This window comes from Suhomyces tanzawaensis (assembly GCF_001661415.1).
Source record: "Suhomyces tanzawaensis NRRL Y-17324 unplaced genomic scaffold CANTAscaffold_2, whole genome shotgun sequence".
In the NCBI taxonomy this organism is placed as follows: Eukaryota; Fungi; Ascomycota; class Pichiomycetes; order Serinales; family Debaryomycetaceae; genus Suhomyces; species Suhomyces tanzawaensis.
This window is the reverse complement of record NW_017963637.1, coordinates 233569-259358: the sequence shown is the minus strand read 5'-3', so window position 1 is coordinate 259358 and position 25790 is coordinate 233569. Positions and strand designations below refer to the sequence as shown.

At 44.8% G+C, this 25790-nt stretch overlaps 12 protein-coding genes across 12 annotated transcripts; 6 read left to right on the top strand and 6 right to left on the bottom strand.

Annotated features, from left to right (window-relative positions):
- Positions 1-16: 16 nt before the first annotated feature.
- Positions 17-1318, bottom strand: CAG1 (guanine nucleotide-binding protein subunit alpha; the record flags this gene model as incomplete). The annotated part of the gene is made up of 1 exon (XM_020209412.1): positions 17-1318. One exon carries the CDS (start codon positions 1316-1318, stop codon positions 17-19), a length of 1302 nt encoding a protein of 433 aa, XP_020065672.1.
- A 206-nt stretch (positions 1319-1524) lies between these two features.
- CANTADRAFT_46772 (uncharacterized protein) lies at positions 1525-2952 on the bottom strand (the record flags this gene model as incomplete). The annotated part of the gene is made up of 1 exon (XM_020209380.1): positions 1525-2952. One exon carries the CDS (start codon positions 2950-2952, stop codon positions 1525-1527), a length of 1428 nt encoding a protein of 475 aa, XP_020065671.1.
- A 1543-nt stretch (positions 2953-4495) lies between these two features.
- On the top strand, positions 4496-6169 carry CANTADRAFT_46867 (uncharacterized protein; the record flags this gene model as incomplete). Its single annotated transcript, XM_020209389.1, has 3 exons — positions 4496-5088; positions 5203-5646; positions 5716-6169. 3 exons carry the CDS (start codon positions 4496-4498, stop codon positions 6167-6169), a joined length of 1491 nt encoding a protein of 496 aa, XP_020065670.1.
- Positions 6170-6432: 263 nt separating this feature from the next.
- PCL5 (Pcl5p) lies at positions 6433-7206 on the bottom strand (the record flags this gene model as incomplete). The annotated part of the gene is made up of 1 exon (XM_020208717.1): positions 6433-7206. A coding segment is annotated over one exon (774 nt), but the record flags the coding sequence as incomplete, so codon positions are not given.
- Positions 7207-9775: 2569 nt separating this feature from the next.
- Positions 9776-11806, bottom strand: PAN3 (Pan3p; the record flags this gene model as incomplete). Its single annotated transcript, XM_020209346.1, has 2 exons — positions 9776-11574; positions 11638-11806. The coding sequence occupies 2 exons, from the start codon at positions 11804-11806 to the stop codon at positions 9776-9778; spliced, it is 1968 nt and encodes a 655-aa protein (XP_020065668.1).
- Positions 11807-12044: 238 nt separating this feature from the next.
- CNB1 (calcineurin regulatory subunit B) lies at positions 12045-13217 on the top strand. Its single transcript, XM_020207307.1, has one exon. It carries the CDS (start codon positions 12289-12291, stop codon positions 12811-12813), a length of 525 nt encoding a protein of 174 aa, XP_020065667.1. The 5' UTR covers positions 12045-12288; the 3' UTR covers positions 12814-13217.
- Positions 13218-13510: 293 nt separating this feature from the next.
- CANTADRAFT_20128 (protein-lysine N-methyltransferase) lies at positions 13511-14941 on the top strand (the record flags this gene model as incomplete). The annotated part of the gene is made up of 1 exon (XM_020206521.1): positions 13511-14941. The coding sequence occupies one exon, from the start codon at positions 13511-13513 to the stop codon at positions 14939-14941; it is 1431 nt and encodes a 476-aa protein (XP_020065666.1).
- Positions 14942-15360: 419 nt separating this feature from the next.
- On the bottom strand, positions 15361-16419 carry CANTADRAFT_47184 (2-dehydropantoate 2-reductase; the record flags this gene model as incomplete). The annotated part of the gene is made up of 1 exon (XM_020209436.1): positions 15361-16419. The coding sequence occupies one exon, from the start codon at positions 16417-16419 to the stop codon at positions 15361-15363; it is 1059 nt and encodes a 352-aa protein (XP_020065665.1).
- Positions 16420-16563: 144 nt separating this feature from the next.
- On the top strand, positions 16564-17295 carry CANTADRAFT_48429 (putative dephospho-CoA kinase; the record flags this gene model as incomplete). The annotated part of the gene is made up of 1 exon (XM_020209581.1): positions 16564-17295. One exon carries the CDS (start codon positions 16564-16566, stop codon positions 17293-17295), a length of 732 nt encoding a protein of 243 aa, XP_020065664.1.
- A 185-nt stretch (positions 17296-17480) lies between these two features.
- On the bottom strand, positions 17481-20633 carry VPS34 (phosphatidylinositol 3-kinase; the record flags this gene model as incomplete). Its single annotated transcript, XM_020209440.1, has 1 exon — positions 17481-20633. The coding sequence occupies one exon, from the start codon at positions 20631-20633 to the stop codon at positions 17481-17483; it is 3153 nt and encodes a 1050-aa protein (XP_020065663.1).
- Positions 20634-20864: 231 nt separating this feature from the next.
- CANTADRAFT_47819 (uncharacterized protein) lies at positions 20865-22323 on the top strand (the record flags this gene model as incomplete). Its single annotated transcript, XM_020209509.1, has 5 exons — positions 20865-20942; positions 21016-21054; positions 21303-21354; positions 21591-21659; positions 22142-22323. 5 exons carry the CDS (start codon positions 20865-20867, stop codon positions 22321-22323), a joined length of 420 nt encoding a protein of 139 aa, XP_020065662.1.
- A 229-nt stretch (positions 22324-22552) lies between these two features.
- Positions 22553-25789, top strand: CANTADRAFT_47732 (uncharacterized protein; the record flags this gene model as incomplete). The annotated part of the gene is made up of 2 exons (XM_020209496.1): positions 22553-22819; positions 23456-25789. 2 exons carry the CDS (start codon positions 22553-22555, stop codon positions 25787-25789), a joined length of 2601 nt encoding a protein of 866 aa, XP_020065661.1.
- Between the last annotated feature and the right edge of the window lies 1 nt (position 25790).

The following is a 25790-nucleotide window of genomic DNA, read 5'->3' as shown; positions in this document are numbered from 1 at the left end:
AATGTCCTGTCAATGATCAAAGGATACCGCTATTCTTCAAGTTCCTTTGAACAATCAAATCTGTGACCGCAGATAAAACAAACTTCATTGACTTGGTATCCGTTGCACATGTTCTGTGAACATAAATTGGCTTGTTGGTCTTGTTTAACTTCAAAAAGTTGGTTTCAAAAAACTTAAGTGCGTCTTCAACATCATTAGGCTTTCCATCGTAGTCTGGAAAATACTTTTTAAGAGGCGACCTTGCTATTTTCTGCTCAAAGATATCGATCTTGTTCAAGAACAAGATGAAAGGCGTGTTGATAAACCATTTTGAGTTACAGAGGGCGTTGAATAAAACAATTGACTCATGCATTCTGTTCACCCGCTCATCCTCGAATAACGTTTGATCGTATTCGGATACCGCCAATACGAACATAATGGCTGTGATATTCTCGAAACAGTGGATCCATTTCTTTCTCTCAGATCTTTGACCTCCGGCATCTAAAATCTTGAACTTAAACAGGTTAACCATGAAATCAGTTTCTGTGATCCCGCTGGTTTTGATTCTTCCTTTCAAAATGTCCAAGTCTGAGCACTTGTAGTTGGGATCGGCAAACTTCATGCAGTTATCAAAATAATAGCTAGCAGACGACTCCAATTGGAATTCGTGTGATTTTTCAAAACATTTTTTGATTCCAGAATCCAAACTCCATAATTTGGAAACTGCTTCAGCAACTTCATGTCTTGTATAAATCTGTTTTTGCTCGGACATTGGATATATTTCCATAAGTTCCTCATTTACAACTGTTTCCGTGCTATCTTGTTCATTGGAGCCCTCTTTCAAAAATGCATTGTCTGGAGCTCCCGTTTCGTTCAATCGGCTTTTAGCTCTATTACGCTCGCCATACTTTATCACATAGTCACTCAAATAATCTGAACTGCCTGCAGCTCCCATGTTCACCAATTGTAGTGCATTTGCATTTAGCACGGCTTGCTTAAATGGAGCTAATGGACTTCCCTCTGTATCAGAGTCTAGGGCAATTCCCAACCTCGAAGATTGTACAAGCAATATCTTCATAGACTGGATTAAATCACACCAGATTACCTGGGCGTATTGAACGCGTTCCTGAGAAGTGAAGCCTCCTTTGTGAAGCAATTTCATTTGCTTCAACACTGTAGACTTTCCACTTTCCCCAGTTCCCAATAGAAATAATTTGAACTCGTTCCTATCATTTCCCTTAGTCATACGCAAGCTCTGCTCAATCTGATCATTGATATGTTTATCCTGGAGAAATGGATCATCTTCCTCGTTGCTGGGAACACTTGCCGTACAACCCATGCTGGTGGTGGGTATATTCAGTGGAAACTCGAAAAAATTTGAGTACGGCCAGGAAAAGAGTTCTCCATAGAGCTTGGAGCAATGTCCACGGATCGCTCCTTATTAAGACGTGGATATCACCACATTCACCTGAAACATAGTGGGTGCCGGTTTAGGCATGTATGAGCCGCATCAATTGACACATAGACGGGTCCACGTGATCAGGTTCACAAGGTAAGGATGAACCCGAAGTAGTAGATGCAGATCACCAAGGTGCCTAGCAACATGGAGTGCTTGAAGAAAGGAAGTAGGTTCCACTTGCGCACAAACACAGTGATGGCGGTTTTTGCTTTACTGAAAATATTTGACAACCCCGAATTTGAGGATGATTTGGTAGTGTAGGAATTGGACGAATACAAGTAGTAGGAAGATGAGTTAGTTCGCGTAGGGCCATCCGGGACATCAAGCTGGTCTTGCTCCTTGAGGAAGTTGGATATTTTTCTAGCGTTCGCCGAGGGTTTGTATTCGTCAGTCATTGGAAGAATCGACGAGTAGGTGTATCTAGGAGACTTTTGCTTGATGTTCCACAAGAGGACCAATAACCCAGTTGCAACCGCCAAAAATATGTAGTTAGCCACATTGATGTATGGGGTCTGCAAGTAACATATCTGGGTGTCGTAGGTCAATGTGGTATTCGAGTTGAAGGAGAGCAACTGTACGGCAGGATACTTAATTCCCATGGCCATGCTGATGGACTTGACGGTGATTTCTCTGGTTTCAAGACCATCCACAGGCGCGTGCACGATATCGCAGTAATCATGGTCATCTCCGGAGAATATCACGTCTGGCTGGATGTTCTGGATGAGGGTACGAGAAAGCTCTTGGTCTAGATTGTTTTTGTATTGGTACCCGTGGCCAGCGACATCCATGTATGCGCTTTCTCTCAAGGGGCCACAGCTTTTGGCAGAGTCCCTGTACAACGGCACATGGCTCAATAGAATTCTGGGCCTGCTTTTGGGTCCCACGCTTCCAACAAAGGCCCTGGCTTCGTGGTTGATTTCGACTGCGTCTGCAGAGTACGAGAGGGAGTCGAGCGAGTAGAAGTCCACGTCTGCGATGGTGGTGACGGTGTTCACGTCTCCATAAGTGTTGATGAAGCGCGTACGTGCTGCCTGGTTGACACCGTCACCAAAGCCTATATCGTGGTTTCCTGGAGTGTTCAACAACAAATTACTGCCCTGCTGGTAGGGGTAGGGTGTCTGGAAGATACCCTGGAACCGTCTGTGCTCGTTGGCGAAGTAGGCGTCGGAGGAATCTCGAGCGTTGTCCAAAAGATCACCCAAAAATACCACGTAGTCGGGCTTCAAGGACGTGAGAAGCGCCTTGTAGTTGCGTTTGAGGTAGGCGTCCACTGTATGTTGCGAGAGCGTGAGGAGGGGCCCAAACCGCCCTGGGTAGGTGTGATTATCGATAAGCTGGGGATCGGCCACGAGAAGCACGTTGGTGGGCGCTTGCACGGCAGGCCACAGACAATGCCTGGCAGCCGAGCCAGGTGCAAGCCGCTCGTGGTAGGCGAAGGTGCCGATCCAGACTATGAGGAGGATGACCACGAGATGGTGGATGCTTCGGAACTTGGGAATGAAGACGCGGATCATTGCGGGATTGGGCAGGATACGATGGCCAGAGGGTGATGGCGGCCGGCGGGTGGTGTGGGAGGTCTTCTGGTTGTGTTCTCGTAGGAGGCTGGGGCGTGTTGTGGGCGGCTGGTGGTGACTTTCTGAAGTGGTGATCTGAGACCGTCAAATGAGATTAGGCGCGTGCGCATCCACTGGCACAATTGGTGGTGGCAGTGCGGATGGAACGAGGTGAGGGTGGAATGGGGACGGAGGGCAGCCGCGAGAACATCCTTACTACATTACTCTGGTTGAGTGATACTTGATATCACTATTTGCTATGTTAAGATCTATAGCTGATAGATTTGGAGTTTAGCCGTGTAAGGTGTAGTTTGGGGCGTTATTGGGGGCAGTGTGGGTGTAGAGTGAGCTGGGAAAATGCGTGGGGAGTAGAGGCTAATTGTGCACCAATGCGGGAGTCGAGCGGTAGCAGACCGACCAGCGGAGTGTAATTGCGAGTTATGAAATTGGCCACCAACTGGTGAGTTTATTGGGGATGTTAAGGATTAATGAAAAGTAAAGTAAGTTGGATGTGAATTGCAATATTGTGTTCGATACGTCCAAACAAGTCTAGTCACAGTTATTATGGAATAGTAAGTTCTAGACAATCTAACAAAGACAAAGTTGCAGAAAAATTAATGTTGGGGAGATCTACAACAATGCCTGTTAATTACTGATTACAACCAGTATGCAAGTGCCATTCTGATGCTGGTTCTTCATGGTTATTCCCAGTACTCATCCTGGCAATAAACCACATTAAGAATAGTGTCTCATTATCCACCACAGTAGAGCATAAATTTAATTAACCTATCACGAGTAGTATCCCCTCATCTACAGCAGTAGAGCTTGTATCTAATTAACCACATTGCGAGTAGTCCATCACATTATAGTATAATAGATCTCACTACAATACCCAATTTCTAATTTTTATGGATCCACCTGTTATTGACTCTCTTGTTCCACGAATCCAATTACACTTTGGGTTCTTAGGTGTCTTTTCGCCAAAGACCCACCACTCTTCACGTACGCGTCCAAGCCATAACCACTTCCTGTTTGGAAAGCGATTCGCGGTACCTGAGTTATGCAACCTGTACCTTACCCGTATTATCCTGATTATCCTGTCCTTTTCTGTACAGTTCCTGACCCATATGGTCATATTAGTCTACGGCGCAATCGTCTAGCCCGGCCCGGGGCCCACTAACCAGTGCGACGCGCACCTGGCTGCCTTGCTGGCTATAAACATCCCCTGGAAGGCTTATCGACAAGGCTATTGTCACCGTGTTGGGACTGTGGTCACGTGCCGATCGCGTATAGGTACGATGGGTGCGATGATCACTCCTGGCATCAGCCAACAATTGCCACCCCTCTCGCTAGCTTTTCACTTCCATCCACAGCCACAGCATCGCTGGACTCTACTTGCCCGTGTTCTTCCTGTCTGGCACTCACTGCAGCAACACTTTCTTGCTCCAGCCACTTGTTCTTACCTCAAGATCCCTAGTTGCCCCCGAAAGGTATATGATCCTTGATGCCCCTCCCGTCACTCCCTCTAGGAATTGACCTCCACACGGTGGTCATCACGGTAGTGGCAGTGGTGGTCATTGACTACATCTACTCCCAGTACATCGAGTCGACCAAGGACGTCAACGACTTGTACCTCAGTGACCAGTCGCTCATCGAAGCCACTCGTCTTCCAAACGAGTCTGCCATTTACAAAAGCAACAAGTTGGACCATTCTCATGGCTTGCGCATTGGTCTCGACATTCGCTACGACCACTACAAGGTCAGACACGGCAACCTCTGTGATATCTGGCAAATAGTCATGGACAACGCCTCCAACACCTCCAACTTGAACATCGACAACCAGCCCCTCCTTTTGCACGCCCTCAACCACAGAATCGCCCGACTCGGTGACTACTTGCGTGCAAACTCTATCACCTCCATCAAGATCAACGTACGGTTTTTTTTGGTCAACCAAGACGTGTTTGTGGCCATATTTGCCGGGTTTTTAAACCAGGTGACGGTGGAGTTCTACGACGACATCACCAACTTGCCTGCGAATGCCGAGGATCTCAACAATTCGCTTATTGTGGTTGATGACAGCGAGCAAGCCTATATCCAGTCTCACGAAATGCATGACTTCCTTCTTTTCAACTTCGAGGACAAATCGATCATTTCCTACCTGAAAAGCACGGGCGTTTTGTCACTCGATAATGATTGGCTTTATTCTTACAGCGAAACCACAGCTACCTTCGACAACGAGTACAATTTTACCAAGGACAAAGGAATTGCCCTCAAAATCACTCGCAAGATCAACAACAAGGTGCTCTCTACCATCGAATTCACTCAATTGAATCTTATTAGTGCTGTGGCTTCCACCTTAAAACATCTCCCATTAACCAAAGTGGTCGACTCCAATGACTCGTTCTTAATTATCAACGATGCCTTGGCTTCAAATGACCATATGCTCAACAATTTGACAAAACTTATGACTGGTTTCATAAGTAATAGTCAAATCACTTTGTTAAACAAACCCTTGGATGCAGTGATATCATGGGATACCATCTTTGATCTCAATCCAACCATCGTATCGGTTAGTGAGGCACGGTTGGCGAAGATGCCAATCGACTCTTACCTTGATCAGCTCAGTTGGTACACCAAGTTCTTCTTCAATCAAAAGTTGAAGTTCTTATCCAAGGGGAAATTCTCCAATTTCAGTTACGACCAAAGGAATCCCAAACACTTGAGATTAATATATGTCAACAAGTCCTTGAAGAATTCTCCCGAGATCCCCATGTCCAAATATAATACCATGAGATGCTTGTTCTCAACCAGGGTTATCGTGGAGTCTGGCTACTATAATATCATTGGCCCGGTCATATTGACCGACTTCTATGACTACCGTTTAAATAATGTTTCTAATTTGAAGTCTTTTGGATGCATTTCACAAGCCATGGAGATCAAATTGATCAATGTTAATGCCAAAAACGTTGGAAATATAATGGTTAGAGGATACAATATTGGCAAGACCACCACTTGGTTGGTAGGGACTTCCAATGAGACAACGGAGGCTAATTTGCTTGGTGAATCCTTGTTACGTCATGATCAAAACAAGCTGTTTATGAATCAGAACAATGGATTCATGACCTTGAACGATTCCACCGGAATTTGGGGAAATGATGGTTGCTTGTATGTAGTATAATGTATATAGATATGATGTGAGATAATTAGGGCTTGAATTTTTTATGACATAAATACATGAATTAAACATTCTGACCACCACAGTACTACCAGCGAAATGGATGAATAATGGATACAATAATTCAAAAATACTTTAATTTGACTATACAATACAACTTGTAGATCCTATAAAGCTCTGACTTTCTTGGAGGAAAATTGAAGAGAGTCTTGAATTGCAAATTCATCTTGATCGCGACATCTCTTCTTGGAAGCCATTCCAGGGCCAGAGAAAAGAGAAGGAACTGCTTGATCTTTGATCAAGATCTTAGTACCAAGTTGATTCAAGTAGTAGTTATTAAAGTTGATTTTGATCAAGTTCAAGTTGGTCAACTTAAAGTTGTGGGCAAAGAAGTTCGACCATTTGTCTAACTTCTTGCTAACCTTTAACTGGTTAGATTCCCAAATAATCTCGTTGTTTTCTGAGTTGTCAACCAATTGACACTTGATAAAATCGTAACCAAAAATGATTAAAATGTTGCACCAGTTCTCATATTTCAAGTCATTCAAATAAATATCGTAGTTCAATAAGGTTAAACATTTAAATTCGATACTTTTTAAAATCTTCAAATTGAAGGTTCCAGTATTGTCATCCTCTTTGACGCCACAAATCTTAAGCCAAGACTTGAAAGAGTAGTTGTAGTCTTGGTTAAACTTGGAGGCGATGATAATCAAGCCCAAGAATAACTTCTTGGCGTCCTTAAATAATGGATCAGTTTTCAAATCTTGAATGTTCATTTTGATGAGTTTCACCAAGTAGAAGCATGTCAATTGTAGGGATTGGATGGAAGTTTTGGATCTTCTTAAGATCTCCACAACAAAGAACTTCAACTCTTTTTCGTCAATGGATGAATCTTTGTTTTCTTGGTACAAGATTTTCATTAAGTTAACCGTACAGTTAAGTAAGATTGAGTTGAATTGGTTCTTGTTCAAGTGCTTTGTGTAGTACTTGAAGTTGTTTGGCAACAAGATATCTTTGTTGTTTAAAGGAGAAGATGAGTTTGTGGGGGGAGGTGTCAACAAGTCTTTGGAGGTGGTGATTGATGAATTTAACTTGGATACATCCTTGGGCTGAATGTCAAGCTTGGCCGCAGCGATAACGCTGGGGGAAACAGGAGATTGCAAGGCCATTTCGGGTACCAATCAAAGTTTATAACAGACACGGGATGGGGGACAGGAATAACCGATAACGATAACAATAATAAGATGAAAAAAATAGGAGGTGGGTTCAAATCATAAAACTTCCTAAAATTCTCAAAAAACGACAGGTTGGTAGTAACCTAGTTGGAGGAAATCATATTGGACACTGGACTAGGAAACGTGAAAAAAGACTAAAGATGGAACAATTTGTAGGTCTGTTGGATGGATGGACAGACGGGGCTAAAGATTAAACAAGGGGAGTCGCAGCTGTCAGAAAGAGAGACAGATGGAGCCGGAAGAAACGCTTCTAAACCTGTTAGAAGCAACCACTAAGAATGCAGATAATGAAGTAAACGGACCGAACACCGAGAACACCTAAAGAACCAAGGAAAAGGAAAGCAACAAAGACAGCACTAACACAAGGGGGAGTAGGCTGGACGGGGGGAAGGAAGAAAGATGGAAGTTGAGCGTGTGAACGTGAGGGCGCGGTTGGAGGGGTTGACAAGAGTCAGTGGTGGGCCAAGATGGGGGAGTGGAAATATTTATATGGCGGTGGTTAGGGGTGGAGAATTTCACGTCTGTGCGGATATCACGATTACTCACCCCCTCCAGTGCAGGAACCACCACAATGCTTATCGGGAAAAGCAATTTATGAGTCAGAACATAGGGGCGCGTGCGAGCACCGGGAATCACGTGAGCGTGATGAATCATGGCAGCCCTGGTGGTGGTGGTGGCGGATGATTCACCTGCCGGGACTGCCCGTGATTGGCTGGCTAGCGGGAGCCAGCCGGTAGCGGCGCCTGGCTGGGATCCTGGCTTCACTACTGTGGAAACTGCCACTGGTGACTGGTGGTGGGTGGCCGTCGGGATTGCCTGACCAGGGTGCGGGGCCGAACATGACGGGACGCATGGGGTTGTGACACATTTGTCCGATGGCCAGCGGGAGCGCTTGATGACCGGCTGGGAGCGGAATCGCGCCAAGCGTAGTCAGGGCCGCAGCCATCCTGGCGGGGTCAGCCCTGGTGACTGGCTCGACTGGCCAGACTGGCCAGACTGCCTGGCCCCTAATGAGTCTTTCCAGCCTCGCTTTTTGCGGTGAGATTTGGTGTCTGGATCTTGCTGCACGGCACCATGCGCATCAGTGACAGCAAGCAGACACAGAGTACGAGCGCATCTAGGACTGGATAGTATACTGGGAGAGCTCTGGCTCTGCCACCATGCTACTCTGCAGGTGGTCTGGGTCTGGCTATGGCAGTATGGTGATGCCTGACGGCGCTGACCTACCAAGAAAGTTGCCTCCCCCTGGTGATGCTTGGCCGTTTGCACCCACAGTGGTCACTCACCAGTGAAAAAACCCGCACCAGCCTGCTGATTAGTTAGCATCTCGGCCTAGGACTCGGTGGGAGTTGCAGTCGCCGTAAGGGGAATGCTGCGGCAAAACCCATTTCTCGTTATACTGTTGCAATTCTCCATAGTTGAGTAGCGAGGATTTTTGCCAGTAGTGCTTAATTTGGAAAACGCACAGGTGCAAACTGGATGAAGATTTGGTAGATTACTGGGTATCATGGCTACCCAGTAGACTTCGTCCAGGATGGTATAGTGCCTGTGCAACCCCTGGGAAGCATCTCCTTCTGTAGGAAGTCGTTAGCGGTCTCCTTAGGGGGACTTTTTGTGGCCTCACCGGATAGCGCTGTTTAATGGACTTGGAGCGCTTGACGATTTCAACTAATCATGACTGACAAAGAATGTCTATTGACATACCTGGAGTCAACTCACGGATTAATTCAGCTAACATGGCTGATGAATACAAAATGCTTGTGATGGAGCTGGAGTGCCCTGATTCCATAACCACCGCGAGGTGAAGAGATTATTTACTCATGGATGTTATCAGTGCTGGTAGGTCTTCAGCATGTCACTATATTAAGAAGGAGCTTAACAGAGGATGAATATTCTCTACTTCACGAGAGTTGTAGAACTTCGTAGTACTATATAAATTTCCGTACTAAGGCAATGCTGTATCATGGGTGATAACCGATCAGTTAATTACATTAGGATGTTAGTTAGCGTAATGGTTGATACAGGATGGCATTCATTTCGAGGTCGAGTTACCAAACGGCATTTGATAGAGTATCACCAGATCTGGACCACCAATTCGAACTGAACTAGGAGCCATTATTTGTGGTACTCCGTAGGGAGATCTGCAATCTACCCTGTTCATAAAATCTCGTTCCTCAGCCCAACGCAACAATCGAGTACTCTGATTATCTCTTCTTTGAGTTAAATGATAAATTCCAGAAGGTCTCCATAAACCGGCTCTTATTGCTCTTTATTGGAATTCATCTCGGCAAATTGTAGCTATTCACCACCTACCACTACCTGGCCCCTTTTGCTGGTCAGACCTTTCTACATATATCTTTGTTAAAGTGTATTACTATCTATCCCTCGTAAGAGTCCTAAATATCGAGTCCACCATGTCCCGCACTTCCTTATAACTCACCATAATGCAGCTCTTTTCATCTCTGCTAACCAACAAGATCTTTTCGTCTATACCGGCGTCCAACTTGTTTAAGCTCACCAAAACCCGCGATAAGTCGGTTATAGGCTTGCCAAACTCATCGTACTGGAAGAAAACATAGTCTCTGAAGAGCTTGAGAACGTATTTGTTGCCGTTCTCGTTCCAGTCCTTGGCTTGGGGTCTATCAATGATGAAATTCAATTTGGCCATTAACCGGAACAAGCGAGCGTTCTCAAGCTCGCTTCCTAGTTGTGATTCAATATAGTCATTGGAATTCTGCAATTCATTCAAAAGCTTGAACGCACGCGAGCTCAAGTATATTTGGCGGAATTGAACCAAATCGAAATGTTCGGAATCCTCGTTCAACTTGGTCAACATCTCGATGTACTCACTGCTGAAGTTCAAGGTGGAGGCAGTTCGTAACAATCCGAGCAAGCTCAGCTTGTCGGTGTTTCTTAAGTTTGGCGATATGGTCATTGCACTCAACTCCATCAAAACCCGTCCTAGGCGGTGCACATCTTCTCTTTGTAATTTGTTGATGAATCCCTGTCCTCCCAAACGCCCAATTTCTTCTTCGTCCTTTTCGAAATCGATGATATCACTGATTCCACAACTGGATAATCTTACACGGTTCTTATTTGTTACAATGATCTTGGACAAGGATAATGACGACCTGGCCGCCAAACCCTTTTCGTGGATAGCCACCAAAGCATTGACCAATTGGATGGTATAGTTCCACATGATGTCTTCAGTGATGGGTTCGGTCCGGGTTCCGATTCTTCTGTGATGCTCGACAAGGGTGTTGGAGTTTGGATAATAATCATACGCAATGATCAACTTTGATGCTCCAAATGCCATGGTAGTGAATGCTTCTTGTACTTGAACGACGTTGGAATTTTTGACGGTTTTCCATTTCCTTATTGTTCTAAACGGCAATTCGTTGATGATCGGGAATGTGAGGTCAATTTTCCTAATTGCATACGCATTGCCATCAACGTTTGAGAACACCTTGTATAGGGAAGTGGGAATACCCCAGACTTCGGAGTTGGGCTCATATGTTTTATCTATGGGGACCAACGAATGGTATGTATTGACATGGTCCGGCAAGTTGGATCTGGGGATGGTCTGCAATGTGGCTTCGTTCTTCTTCTGGAGACTTTCTCTTAAATCATTAGGAATAAACATTAAGTTCGCATTAGTTTCGTGAGGTGGTAATGGAAATGTGAGTCTTGGAGGTGGAGCTGGGGCGTATAGGTGATATTGCAAGGGGTAGGTGGCTGCCTGCTGCTGGTAGAATACCTCGGAGGCGCCTGGCGTCATGGTGCCGCCAGGCACCATCGAGTTGCCCGGGAAGTAGGGGTTGTTGCTGCCACCGTTGCTTGTAGGGGGAGCGATGGAGTTATTCGTCTCAGAACCAGCTGGAAATTCAGACCCGTATATATTAGAGGGCATGAATATCGGCGTGGAAACGTTGAACTTTTTGGCGGGAGCATCTGTCTGGTCGGCCGAGTCGGCGCCTCGAGAGGTTGGAGCACTCAATCCCGAGGAGTTTGCCACGCCACTAGACCCTGTAGATGGCGGGGCCGACCCTCCAGGCACGAACACGGGGATGTCGTTGACTCGTGGAGACAATGCAGCGAACTTGTTGGTGACGTTTTGCACGCTAGGCTGGAACGAAGGTGTGTTGAAGTTGAACTTACGCTTAGCATCAAACCCTGATGCTGGAGCAGGGCCAGGACCATTGGCACTCTTTCCAGGACCAGCAACACTACCAGTACCACCAGAATTGCCATTGGCAGCTCCCTGGCTGCCTCCAGCGCCCACAGCTCCGGCAGCTGCCTTGGTGTTATGGCTGAAAACGCATCCTTTGTTCTCGTACTTGCAGTAGCCGTAGATGAGGATGTTCTTGCAAAGGGTGTCCTTCGCGGTGTCGAGGTTGATGTTCATTCCTTGGGGCCAGTTCTCGATGTGTTTCTGTACTGGGGGAGGGTTCTAGCCATGAAACAAGCCTAGACGCTGAGGTTGTTGTAGTGGTGTATTGGGGAGCGTCGCGGACAGTTAGGAAGTGGCGCGTGGGAGGAGCGTCATGTGATGGGAGTCAGGTGGCGCGTAGCAGAAGCAACATGTGATGTGTGTCATGTGAGGGTTCTGGGCCACCTCAACTTATCGTCAGTGAGACATCTGGATAGTGGCAGCATACAACACCTTCAGTCGCTAATTACGGGCTCAGCTTACGATTTCTCGCATTCCGACCGTCACTTATTCCAGCCTTAATATTGACCAGACTGCATAGACAGTCGAATTAGGCACATAGATCTCCCTCCAGTTGCACACAGCCCTGGCTTCTAGTTGAAAACCATAGCTTGATTATCACCTCCAAACAGCGCCAGCTCGTACCAGTCCACCAGCCTTGCTTTATCATCAATACAATGGGTAACGCTTCTTCACAGCTTCTCGACAGCCTCATGGAAGGCACCAATTTCGACCGTGACGAGATCGACCGCTTGAGAAAGCGGTTCATGAAACTCGACAAGGACGGCAGCGGCACCATCGACAAGAACGAGTTTTTGGCGATTCCAGGCATCTCCTCCAACCCATTGGCTACAAGGCTAATGGACGTCTTCGATGAGGATGGCAGCGGTACCATCGACTTCCAGGAGTTCATCACAGGGTTGTCTGCATTCAGTGGTAAGACCTCAAAGTTGGACAAGTTAAAGTTTGCGTTCAAGGTGTACGATATCGACCGCGATGGGTACATCGGCAACGGTGAGTTGTTCATCGTGATGAAGATGATGGTGGGCAAGAATTTGAAAGAAGAGGAGTTGCAGCAGATCGTCGACAAAACGATACGGGAGGCCGACCATGACGGCGATGGGCGATTGAGCTTCGAGGAGTTCAAGAACGCCGTTGATTCCAAATCGGTAGCCAGTGCCTTGACTTTGAACATGTTTTAGAACACTTCGAAAAGGACCCTTCACATTCATTCATAGTTTTGCACCTACGTTTCCAAGCCATTAACAAGTTTCCAGCCATCCACTGCCCCCACCATACACATATATATGACTTACAGCTTACGTTTCGCCAGTATGTGTCGCCATGATGCCCCAGTAAGTCGACGTTACCAACAAAGCGACAAGTCTATCCGCTTTATCTAGAAGAATATAACCATATCAGACTGTTTGGACTGTGCAATGAGAATTCTGAACACTTATTGTGATACTGCGTCTTCATAATTCACTTCTGTCGATTTCACACTGTGTGCCCATTTGGTTCAATTCTATTCCTTAGAGTAATTTCTTCTATCTATACAATACCAACTGCTCTCTGTCTGTTAAGTCCAGGGAATATTGTAGGGGGATTTTTGTTAACAAATTTATTCTCTTTCTTTATACATGTAGAATTCAATTCCAATAAAAAAACTGAAGCGTACAAGTATACCACCCTACCTCTAAATAAGAAGTCAATCGAATTATAGGTATACTTATAATATATCTGTGTCTCAAATATTCACTTATTCAAGGTAAAGTGCAACTAATTCATGACCAATTTCTAACAGTCACTAAACAAACCATTTACCAACAATTGAACTCTCTCAAAGTCCATCACAACTTCATACTGGTAATCCTTCTACCCACGGGCATTTTTATCCTAATGAGTATTCGCTACTATGCGAATCAAAAGGGTATTTTAATACTGACTGCGCGAGATGAATCAAAGTCAGTAATTGTCTCCATGTTCACCTCCAAGCTCGAGAACCTCCTCCAATGGATCAAGAACACCTCTGACGAGACCTCCAACCCGTCGTCACACTCGTACATCTCGCCTAAGATCACTGTCAAGGACGTGCAAGACTTTGGTAGGTCCATTTACTCCTCCACTGCCATCAATAAGTCGGAGCTTCTCTTTCGGATCCCACCGTCTTTCTTGCTCAACTCCACTACCGTCATCCGTCATATAACCAGACACAACCATTCCATCAAGCTCACCAACCCATGTTACCTGAGCATCTTCGTGCCCTACAAGACGGTGTCTGATAAGTACACAGCAGTGTACGCCAGCTTGAGCTTGGACCAGCTCTTGGAGTTGACCTCATTCCAGCTCCTCTCCTTGTACATTACCTTTGAGACCCAACGAGGCTCTGACTCGTTTTGGAAGCCGTTCTGGGACATGCTTCCCGATCTCGATGATCTCAGATTGACTCCGTTGGTGTGGCGGGTCACCAAGGCACCCCAGTGGGAACATCTCTGGAGCTTATTGCCACGAGCCACCCAGGCCCATGCTGAAAAAGTATGGAGCCGTTTCGTGCACGATGTGGACGTGGTACATCAGTTGCTTTCTACCCAGGGCCTTTCCAGCGAAGAGATCCACCAATATTTGCCACAAGAACGCTTCTTATGGGCCTGGATGTGTGTCAACTCCCGTTGCCTCTACATGGAGTTGCCTCAAAGCAAAGACAACCACGACAACTTCACAATGGCTCCATACGTGGATTTTCTTAATCACGCTTGCGACGACCAGTGTACGTTGAAGATTAACAGTATCGGATTCCAGGTGTCCACCACCTCCAAGTACGCAGCAGGCGACCAGTTATTCTTGAGCTATGGGCCTCACTCCAACACGTTTTTGTTATGTGAGTATGGGTTCGTTCTTCCTTCAGATAATACTTGGAACGATTTGGACATTACTCACATCATTCTTCCCTTGTTGAAGCCCAAGCAGGTGGATTATCTCAAGGACCAAAACTATTATGGAGAGTACACCCTCAATGCAAACTCAGGCATATCGTTCAGAACAGAAGTGGTGCTTGCCGTTTTGCAAGAGCAAACACCAGGCGAATCGCGAAGGCTAAATGGGCTTCTAAATGGCAATATGGACGGCCTGGTTTACCAGAAAAACTCCAATACCTTGTTGAAGAAGATTCTTGAAAAGGTGGTTTATGATTGCGACCAAAAGATGAAGTTGGAGTACAACGACGACATTGACGAATTCACCAAGGAGCGCAAGCGAGTGATCGGAATTTTGTACAGAGACATGAAGTTGATTGCAAGGACAGAATTAGAGAAATTAGAATTACTGACATGAGGAAAGAGAAACATAGACACAAGGTGACTCGACAGAGACCACTACAGCAGACAACAGCAGAGTGGGATAATAGAGGTACTTTCCATCACTTAAATCGCCAATCTATGAGATTTATCACTATCGAAAACTAAGGAATGAACACACGGTGAAGAATAACCAGAATCAGAAGTAAACTGAACAAGCAATGTACATATAGAACCAGCTGGCCAGTAATGACTATACTCTCCTTTAATAGAATTAATTTATTTTCACTGAACTAGGTTCTGCTCATACAACCATCTATGAATGATCCTTTTAACTTTATACATACAGCTATACTCTAGCGAATTCAATACCACCGAGAATCGCTATGATACTGGTTTAACCAGTCTTGTGCTAACCCGAAGAAACTAACATGTGTGCAAAAAAACGAACCACGACTATTTGTAATCGAGCACGATATCGGCAGCTGATCTCTCCACACCTTTACTTATACTCAACTTATTCTTGACCATTCCCACAAGCATCTTATTCGTGGGACATGGAATATCATGCTTGTAACCCAACTTTCCTATGTAGCCATTCATCCAATCGATTTCAGTTTGGTTCAATGCCCGCACGTCTTCCCTCATCGAAGAGCTGTTGGCTCGAGTATCTTGGCAAACCTTCAATACCTGGTTGAGCAATCTCTCCTCTTGCAAAAAGCTGCGAGCCTCAGGGATTTGCTCGAGGATTTTGTATTCAGCAAAGAATACTTGGATTGCCTCCTGGATGACTCTTTTCATGATTGGGATCACCTTGGTGCCATACAATAAGTCCCCGTTGAAACAGTCCATGATGGCGCTCATGGGATTAATGCAACTGTTGACCACCAACTTCTCCATTTGAACCAAGATGAAGGATTGTGGATTCAAATAGGATGCATTTAGTGGCTTTGTATCTACCAAAAACTGGACCAATTCTGGAAGCTGGGCGAGATCATGGCTGGGAGGTTCTATCTTCTTGGGTATGTACGATATCGATAGCTTGCCCTGGCCTGCGTGGTGGATGTTGTAGGGAGAGGTCTTGTAGGCACCATGGGTGCTAATGGCTTGGAAAATCTGGGGCCTGGATGCCTCTGTGGGCCAAAAACGGTTGGTCAAGTGGCTGGCCATGCCCATGCCGTTCTGAAGTATCAAAACGTTGGAGGTGGGCTTGAGATGAGGTACGTACGGAGCCAACGCCCGTTCTGTCTGGTATGTTTTGGTGGCTATGATCAAGTTGTCGATGGTATCTTCTGGAGGCTGGTAGAGAGCCGTAAGCGTGGACTTGGAAGATGTCACGTTGAGTCCGTTTTGCTTGAAGACGGTGATCTGGGAGTTCGCCTTGTTGAACTCTTCCACTCGGTTTTTGTTCCGTAAGAGTAGTGTGGGCTGCATCTGCCTGGAAAATGCCTGGTTTAGCTCATGCGCCACGAGGCATCCCATGGAGCCCGCTCCTAGCACGTACGCCCTGCTCATGCTGTTGTAGGAGTGGATTGGGGTGGTTGGTTTGGCAGTAAGAATCAATCAAGTATCGTCGCGCCATATGCAGTCCCTAACCTCAACTGGGATCGATTTACAGCCATTTCTGAAACCACTCGGAAAGTCACCGTCACACTAGCCATGCTTATTGTAGGTCTTACGGGAGGAATCGCCACTGGCAAGTCTACAGTGTCCAAGACGCTACACGAAAGGCACAATTACACCATCGTTGATGCCGACTTGATCGCCAAAGAAGTGGTGTACCCTGGCAAGAGGGCGTACGAAGAGGTAGTTAAGGCATTTAAAGACGAGGTGGAAGACCTCGTCAACCCCAACGACTTCTCGCTTAATCGTGGTGCTTTGGGGGCAGCGGTATTCGGCAACAGAGAGAGGTTGAACAAGCTCAATTCCATCGTACACCCTGCCGTCAAGAAGGAGATCGTGTGGCAAATATTCCATGCGTACGTGACGGCCCAGAGCTTGGTGATCCTTGACGTGCCTTTGCTCTTCGAGAGTGGGTTAGACAAGATCTGTGGGTTGACAGTCACCGTCACTTGTGCTGACGACATCCAGAAACAAAGGTTGCAACTGAGAAACCCCGAATTGAGTGCTGAAGATGTGCAGAAGAGAATTGACAGTCAAATGTCCAATGCAGTTAGAAACCACCGGGCCGATTTGGTCATCGATAACAGCAAAGACTTGAAGAGATTGAAGCAGTCCATTGACGAAGTCGCCAAAGAAATCCACCCAGGAATCATCTTCACAGCATTGGATTTGTTTCCTCCGTTTGGTCTCATCTCGGCCCTCTTTACCTTTGCTATAAGGTCGGTCAGAGACAGGCTCAAGGGGAATGAGCCCAAGAAGAACGACTGAGTGACACCAATACTACCAGCTGGTAAGTGTAGATCATAAACTGGTGAGTGGTGATTGTTATCTAGGTATTAATTATAGTACATCGATAGCTAAACTGTCCATAAATTGGCAACGTTGCAGTGTAAATTGCTATATCTACCAGCTTACATCTATTAGGAGTGACAATCTGGAGATGTAGCACCTGGCTAAGCCCTCCAATATTGTGCTAAACTATGTAATCTATCAATGACCACCGGTAAAAATGCATTCACACTGTCATTGATTAAGTTTTGGAAATGCAAAATTGCTTCTTCCTCTGTCATTTCTAAGCAGAATTTCTCCTGAACCTTTTCAATTGCACGAACAGGATCTATTTTAATATCAGGAATGTTTGCATCCAACATCAATTGAAATAAATTCAAAATCAAATTGCTGTTCTTTCTTAATGTGGTGTATGTTATGAAGCAATAACTTTTGAAAATATTAAAATTCTCATGTGTAAGACCACCCATTCCATCAACGACTTGAATGGGAAGCTTCATCAATGGCGGGAACGGTTTGGGATCCCTACCCAAAATATAACCAAAATCAGCATGCCAAAACTTCCCGTTTGGAGATAATAAAAGATTATCAAGATGACGATCACCAACACCCAAGAGATAAGTGATAACACAATATCCAGCACATGACTTTACATAGTTATCCATGAGTACATTGGACACACCAAGATCAGAAGAAATAATCGGATGATGACTTTGTCTGCTGTTTGCGATACTCAGACTTCCTTCACTATCACCAAGCCCTTGGATAACACTCCTTGCTTGAATATCGCTTGAATTCTCTTCATCGTTTCTATTTTCTGCCTCTGCTTCATGAACCTTCATAAAATTCAATATCCCAGAAGACTGTCCACCAGCGTCTCCAACTTCTGGATAAGTTCTTGCAAGAATAGAATCCAAAGTCTCATTTGGTACAAATTGAATGAGCCCAGCAACAGGGCTTGTGGCTAAAATTTTGTACGGAGTCAATTTCAAATCAAGATTCTCATTCTTCAACAACTGGTCCATTAAATTGATAATTTGAATAACAAGTTGATCTTGCCTTAAATCATCTCCAATTTTAAACATAAGCGGATATTTCCCGTGTTTTGGATATCTCTTACCAAACAATTGTGAAGAGGATGAGTGCTTATTTATCAACGTTTTAAAGGTAATTTTTAACGGGGATAAACTTGATTTGAAAACAGAAGATTCTTCAGGATAACAGCCACAAATCATCACAGATGGATCCAAAGGCAATGGAAAGGGCTCTGGGAACTTTAATAATTCGTTCGAAGAATTGGCCAAGTACTCCTTCAAAAATTCCTTCTTTTTTGCTGTGGGCTCATTCTTTTTGAATGAGGTTCTAATTAACTCGACTAAATTGGTCAACTTCTTGATGAACCAAATTTGCCTTTTCAAATACTTATAGTAAGGCAACTTCTTTGAATGTGAATATTTTTTCAAACTCTCAATAAATCTATTGAGAACTGCAGTATAGATAGATTTTGCCGGAACTTGACCTTGACTAAGTTGATCTTCATTCTCAACTTTAACGTACCAATAAAAGAAATTACCCAACTTCTCATTTTGGACCGACTTCTCAATCAAAAATTTCGCTAAAGGAGACTTTAAAACATCAAACTCGTTGTTAAGCTCATTCACGATTTGGAAATTCTCAGAACCATCAGACCCTGGAAACTTCTGGTCATAAATTAGTGACTCATATTTCAATGCTTGTACTAGTTGAAGTAAGTAAAGCAAGAGTTCCTCATTGTTCGCAAGCTTGAGTCGATCAACAGCTAATTTTCTTAAGTAGGTGACATATTTGAAGACTTTGTAAGCCTTAGTGTCTTCCGTTTTTCTACTACTCTTCGTAGAATTTGAGCCGTTAGGAGCTTGTGCATCTTGAGTCCCTTGTTCAATAGGGATGGGACATAATGTATAAGGATTAAAATAGCTGCTCAATAATTCCAACGCATCACCAATTTGAAGCTTATCTACTGACCAATAGTTCGGTATAATCTCTTCGAAAACATGCCTCAATTCATAGTCGTTATTCCAATTTATTGATTTCAAAAATTTGGGGAAAAATGATTTGGTAGTCGTAATATTGCCCTTAGCAGCTTCACTTCCTGAACTTCCAGCACCAGTTCCAACGGAGTTGTTCTTACTGAAAAAATATCTGAACTTCCAGATCAAGTTCTTTTCAACGTCATTCAATTCGATATTCGAGGGTTTAGTCAAAATCTTCAACAATTCATCACGTATTTGAGGCGATGGCTTTAATTCTTTGTCAAGAATAGAATTGTTATTAATATTTCTCTCTAGTTTATGGTACTTGAGCTCAATTGGATCCAAAAGGGCCGTAGTATTTTGGGGATTGTTGATAAATGCAAAGTTAAAATCAGGGTCGTACACTTTAAGACCATGAGTAACGCCTTTGGGAGCACCATTAGCATAGAGTTCATCAGACCGGGTGATAGATGAGTTTTGATTTGACCCTGCAGAGGTCAATTTAGTCATCGGTATATCGATCGAGTTGATGACTATGCTGGAATTGAAGGGATCGTCGGTATTACTGTCATTATTATAGGGGATTTCTGGGATTTTATAGATGATATCCGAATACACCACCGGTAATTCGAAATTGGGCAACTCCACATACAAGTAATAGTCGTGGTCAGTATTGAGCTCGATTTCCTTTTTTATTCTAGCCAACGAAAGCTTGTCTAGCCACGAGACATGGGGGTAATCGCTATTCTCGTAGTTGATGAGGAGCTCCTCCAAGCTGGTGAGGCCTGGGATGTTGTTGTACTCGACGTGCTCCGTTGGGTCTTGTTGATAGATGGGTATCTTCTGGGCACCCTTCCTGAGGCAGGATGTTTTCTTATTGAACAACGACAAGTAGCCAATTCCGAACTCCACCAGTTTCGTGTCTGTGATCTCGTACAAGGTGAACTTCAAGTACGAGTCGAGGGCCACCTGGTTGTACAAATGTGATAGTTTGAGGTGGGTGTTCCAGGTCCGCTTGTTGGCCACAAGCGACTTGTAGGGTGTTTGGAGCGCAATTGACACCTGGTTATTGTTTGTGCCGTCGTAGACCGCTACCGACAAGTAGAGATCGGAGTTCTTGTGGATGTTGGATAGTTTCTTGAAAACCAGCGGGTTATCGAACTTGTCTGATAGCGACGCCAATTGGGCCCTGGCATCGTTTGTGGACTGGAGGAACCCAATTTTGACCTGGATGGGTACAGCCAAGTCCTTGGAGAGCCCGAAAGTGGCAGTGTTAGTCTTGGAGAACTCAGGACCGTCGGACATAACCAGCTTGATGGTGGGCGCTATTGAAGTGCGATTGAATAATGGAGTAGGTAATGTGTCTAGCTGGACGTGTGGCAGTTCTGTCAGCCGTAGTAGTGTAGGTGGTAGTGACTCTGGTAGTGCTTTCGATCCCTTTCGTGCTTTAGTATAGTGTGGCGGTTGTCTGGCGATATTTACCTCGTGACCGATAAGCCGCGAGCAAACTGTCAGATACCACCACTCCTCTTCATCATGAATCTCGACAGTGTCAGCGGGCTGGACCTCAATGGAGCCTTCAGAATCGCCAACCTCTTAGTGGCTGGCTTATCTGTACGTAACGGTATAGTTCCAAAAACGGGCCCAACACGGCCCAATTACTTCCATAAGCTCTACTAACCTTCAGGTGTTATCAGGATTATCGCAACTCTTCAGTGGATTGTACGTATTTGGGATTCACATCGACTTATGGCTCAGTCATGGGAGGTTCTCGTCAAACGAGCTTACTAACGTTTAGTCAATCCGTACGTTCAGACCATTACTCGTCGGTTATCAACGGTAGAATACCAGTGTGAATAACAATTACTGTTACTTCAGGATATTCTGGAAGGTTATCACCGATGTCACTGATATATTCCAGGAAATAAACACCAGATGAAATTACAACAACTGTCACAATATACTAACGTCTAGTTCGTTATCGGGCTTTACCTCATTGCCTTTGGTAGTGTGATTGGTCTTCTTGGTATGTATCCCAAATTACGCTGAAACTGTGTCTACGACTTCGTGGTGTTGAATTGGACGATTTCTCTGGCTCTAGAATGGGTTCTCAATGACAGTGTACCATACTAGTTGTTATTCCCACCTCAAATATGGGCCCAGTCACGAGTTCTCCCCAGTAATCAATGAAATGGTTAATTGGACGATAACTTATCTGCAGCCATGGCTGCATTTATGCATCCTTCCCATACTAACGTTTAGAATTTCGGGTTCCTGCTGAAGCCTACGCCTACGGGTCGTTCTTGTTCTCGTTCATTGGCCGTGGTGTCTGTACGTATAATTGGATAAGTTTTGGAGACAAAAGATGATAGATTCTTGGAAAGTGTTAATGATTTTCCATCTAACGAGGAATAAGAATTGGATGCATTGAGGTAGATGTTCATTGGGGATGTCTATGTACTGGTACCAGTGGGAAGTGGATAGAAGTCCGTTGAGATTGTCTATCTACTGAATGCAGAGTAGGGATACAGATGAGTATCATCGACTGATTGATGTTATGCAGTGGATAGATGTTCATTCAGTATTTCATCTACCAAATCCCGTGATAGAAATTTCGTTATCATTGTCCTGATTAAATTAATAGGCAATTTGAGTTGACGATATTCCATACTGATCGGAAGTGGATATTCTCAAGCATATTACATCTACTTATTGCAGCAATAGGTGGAAAGACATTTCTCAAGCATTCATCGTCTGAGGTTGATATTTCAAGCCTTTTCCATCCATGATTTCCCCCTCCTTACTAACCACAGTCTATACCTTCATCGGTGCCAGCATCAACGGCGCCAGTGCCTTCCGCATAATTGCTGGCTTGATCGTATTCGTCGTGGGCTTGGGCTACATCGCCTTGGAAGCTGTCCCCAGCGTTTCTCCTCCTGAGAACATGAATCCGGAGGGAATCTCTATTGGCGTCAACGACGAGGACATCATCTAGATTCCAGGCATGAGCAGGCCATCCATACAATAGTGAAGCTTGGTGGATTGCTCTCTTTTTCTTTTGGAATGGAAAACATACCAAATATGACCTGTTAGTTGGCGATCAACTGGCCACAATTAGCACCTATGACTATATACCTATTGCAATGGAAAACACCCTCTCTCAGACTTCTGGTCCCACCATTTATAACTATCCAGATTTGTGCGCGAACTTCTTCTGTAGCGATATGCCTTCTGATGAGCTCCACATCCCAAAACACTCGTTCACGGCATTCAGGCTCACCTACTCTACGGCTCATGTGGTTTCGGAGTCGTCCAGGTGTGTGTTTCTAGGCTCAATTCCCGATATCTGGCGAGATGACCGTGGACCTGACTTGCTCACCACCATCACCAAGCACGCCAAAGGCCAGGTCAAAAAGAACTTCCGCTCTGCCAGTACCCTTATAGGTACCAGCATACGACGTGCCACTTCCCGCTTCGACAGCAACGAGGATGTTCTCTGCCGGGACTCGGGTGCAGAGGGCGAGTTCAACATCTTTGAGGGCGACAGAAAGCGCTTCAACTCAGCAGTGTTGTTGCGGGCGCTAGAGGAACAGGAACACGACAGCGAAGATGACAGCGACGACGGCCTGCTCGCTGAGCACGCCACTGTGCGGACCACACCTATTACTAGCGCCAGCACCGTGGAGTCGTCCTTCAAACCGATTCCTATCATCCAGAGGACTACAGATGAGAAACAGCGAGTGGATCAGCACCTTCACACCGCTGGTACTGACGTCCAGGTGACTCAATGCTACCAAAATCCCGCTGAAAGCAGTCCATTGGACCTGGAGAACCCAGAAAGATTCGAATTGGAGCCCAAACCGTACCAGCCAAATGAGCCAGTTTCCACGGGTAATTCGACCCCCAATGGCGCTCTAGGCCTCTCGCCATCTCGCAGCCCACTGATCCATCCATCCCAGCTCTCGGTGCCTGGTGCTGACCGAGATTCTGTGGTCCTGACTGGCGAGTCCATGAATTTAATGGTTCCCAACCAAGCCCACTCTCGCAGTGTTCACAGCTTCCACAGTGCTAGAACCCATGCCTCGAGGGCCAGCGATTCACAATCAAAGTCAGGTGTCAAGTTCAAGTTGGAGGGAACCAGGAGGTCCAAAATCAACATCGAGATGCCCCAACCCATGGAAAAGGCTGAACTGGCCGAGCAAGCCAACACCGACATTTCGTGGGCAGAAAAAGAACACCACCGTTTCACTAGGAGATTGCGTTCCTTGGCCTCAGCTTCTAGAAATATCGCCCATGACACCAAAAGAATCAGAAAACGAATTTACCGAAATATCTTGAAAGAGTATAAAGAGGGTGAAATCTTGCGTCTGGACAAGTTCCTCATATTGACCAAAGTGCTTCACAATATTAAGAAAGTGTCTACGTTCAATGAGAACGAGTTTTGTGACTCACGAATCTATTCCCAGTGGAACGAGTATATCTGCGTATTGAGAAGAACCAGTAATCCTACTAATCCATTATCAATTGAGCTCTACGAATTACACAACAACATCGACAATAGAAAACCAGATATTAGCTTTGCGTTATCGCCCGAAGTGGGAGCCTTCCTCTACAGCGATTCGGACAAGTCGTTCTGTTTGACGGTCCCGAAAGATAACAATGTTTATGTGTATATTTTCAAAGCTCATAGCCAAATCGTTGCCATAAGGTCCTTGTTCTTCATCACCAAGTTGGGCCAGAGAATCAGCTACCAGTATAACGTTTCCATTCCAGACCTTGGACTCAAATTAGACGTCGAGGTTCCATTTTCAGAAATTAGGAAAGCATTTGAGTCAAGGCCATTTCTTTCCCTTTGCGAACTTGAGAAGGGATACTGCGTATCTTCGAGCCCTATATTGCAATATTTGAAAACCAAAGTCATTGAGGCAGTTCAATCGTATCGAATTCCGCAGTTTGATAAATGGATACAACAACTAGAATGGCCATGGTTTTGTTTCAAGCAATATGATAGTCTTGATTGGGTGATGAACAACAGCCAGGTGTTTTTAATGAACTATAGTATCTTGAAGAACAGCTATCAGTTGGAGCTTCGCAATTTGGATTCTGGTTATTTCTTGGCCAATCTCGATGGAAAACTTATGAAGGAGCCTTACCCAATTGAAGGCTTTCTTTTCCGAATGACAAATACTTCCGGTAGGGATAAATCATTCATGAGATCATTTCACAAAATGCTGTACTTTTATTCATGTGACAAAATTCTTTTCTTCACGAAGTATTATAGAGGAGCTCCTCCTGCTACGGATTCAAATTTAGATCACTCAAATGTTGAATGCGTGCATGAGTATAATCCATATCCTTTAGATGCTCAAGAACACATAACCTGGTTGAAGAATGAATCTTTTGACAAATATGACCAGGCTGCCTTGACCGAATTCAAGAGAAGATCTCAACAGGTTGTCAAGGCGGAGGCAATGTTGGACATGACTTTGATTGCGGATATTAGGTCAATCTCACTTGATAAAATATCGAAAACTCAAAGAATGGTCTTTTGTCTATATTGGTATTCATCTGCAGAACTCATCAATGAAGAAGATATTGTGGATTCGGCATTTGAAATTGAAATGTCCAATGGCAACATATTGAGGCTTCAAGCACCAAACAGAAATGTGCGGGACGAATGGGTATTGCGGATTTCTCAATTAAGGCAATATTGGATTTCCAAAACATATGATGATTTAGAAAGAGTAATGGCCGTGAGGGTACGGAATCAACAGTCTTTACGAATCAGTGAGTATATTGACTCTAACATCAAGCAAGAATTGGGAACTAGCGAATATCAATTTGGAGTAGCAGATCCGTTGATTCATAACATCAATAGTTTGGCAATGAGCAGGAGTGTTACCATGAGTGGTTACTTGTATGAAAAGGGGAAAAAGCATTCAAATTTCAATCAATACTATGTGGTATTATGTCCTGGATTCCTTGTTTTATACTCGGTATTTCAAAGGTCTAAATTGTCAGGACAATGGAAGAAGAACCCATTGTATGAACATTACTTTACCATTCCAATAGCGGAATGTTACCTATATTCTGGCATTACAACAAGTATAGACTTACTTCAGGAACATAGAGAGGTTGATCCCAGAAATCCGTCAAGAAGAGCACTTCCAAGAATTTATCCCGATGGTTGGAAATCATCTGAGGAAGAGCACACTCGTTGCTTCACATTGTGGTTTGGCAAGAAAAGGCAAATTAAGGAGCAGCAGTTGCATTACAGCAAGGGAACCAATTCAAAGAACGATGATGAAAACCATCTTGAAATGAATCCTGGGATATCTACCATGATTAAACGGTTGGGTTTCACTGGGAAAAGTATGGTATTCATGGCAAGATCCAGGCAAGAGCGCGAGTTGTGGACCTCTAGTATCATGGCTGAAATCGATCGTTTTACCACCACTTGAA

What these genes read in the sequence shown, in the direction of transcription:
- CNB1 (XM_020207307.1), top strand. Translation starts at nt 12,289, where the DNA reads ATGGGTAACGCTTCTTCACAGCTTCTCGACAGCCTCATGGAAGGCACC.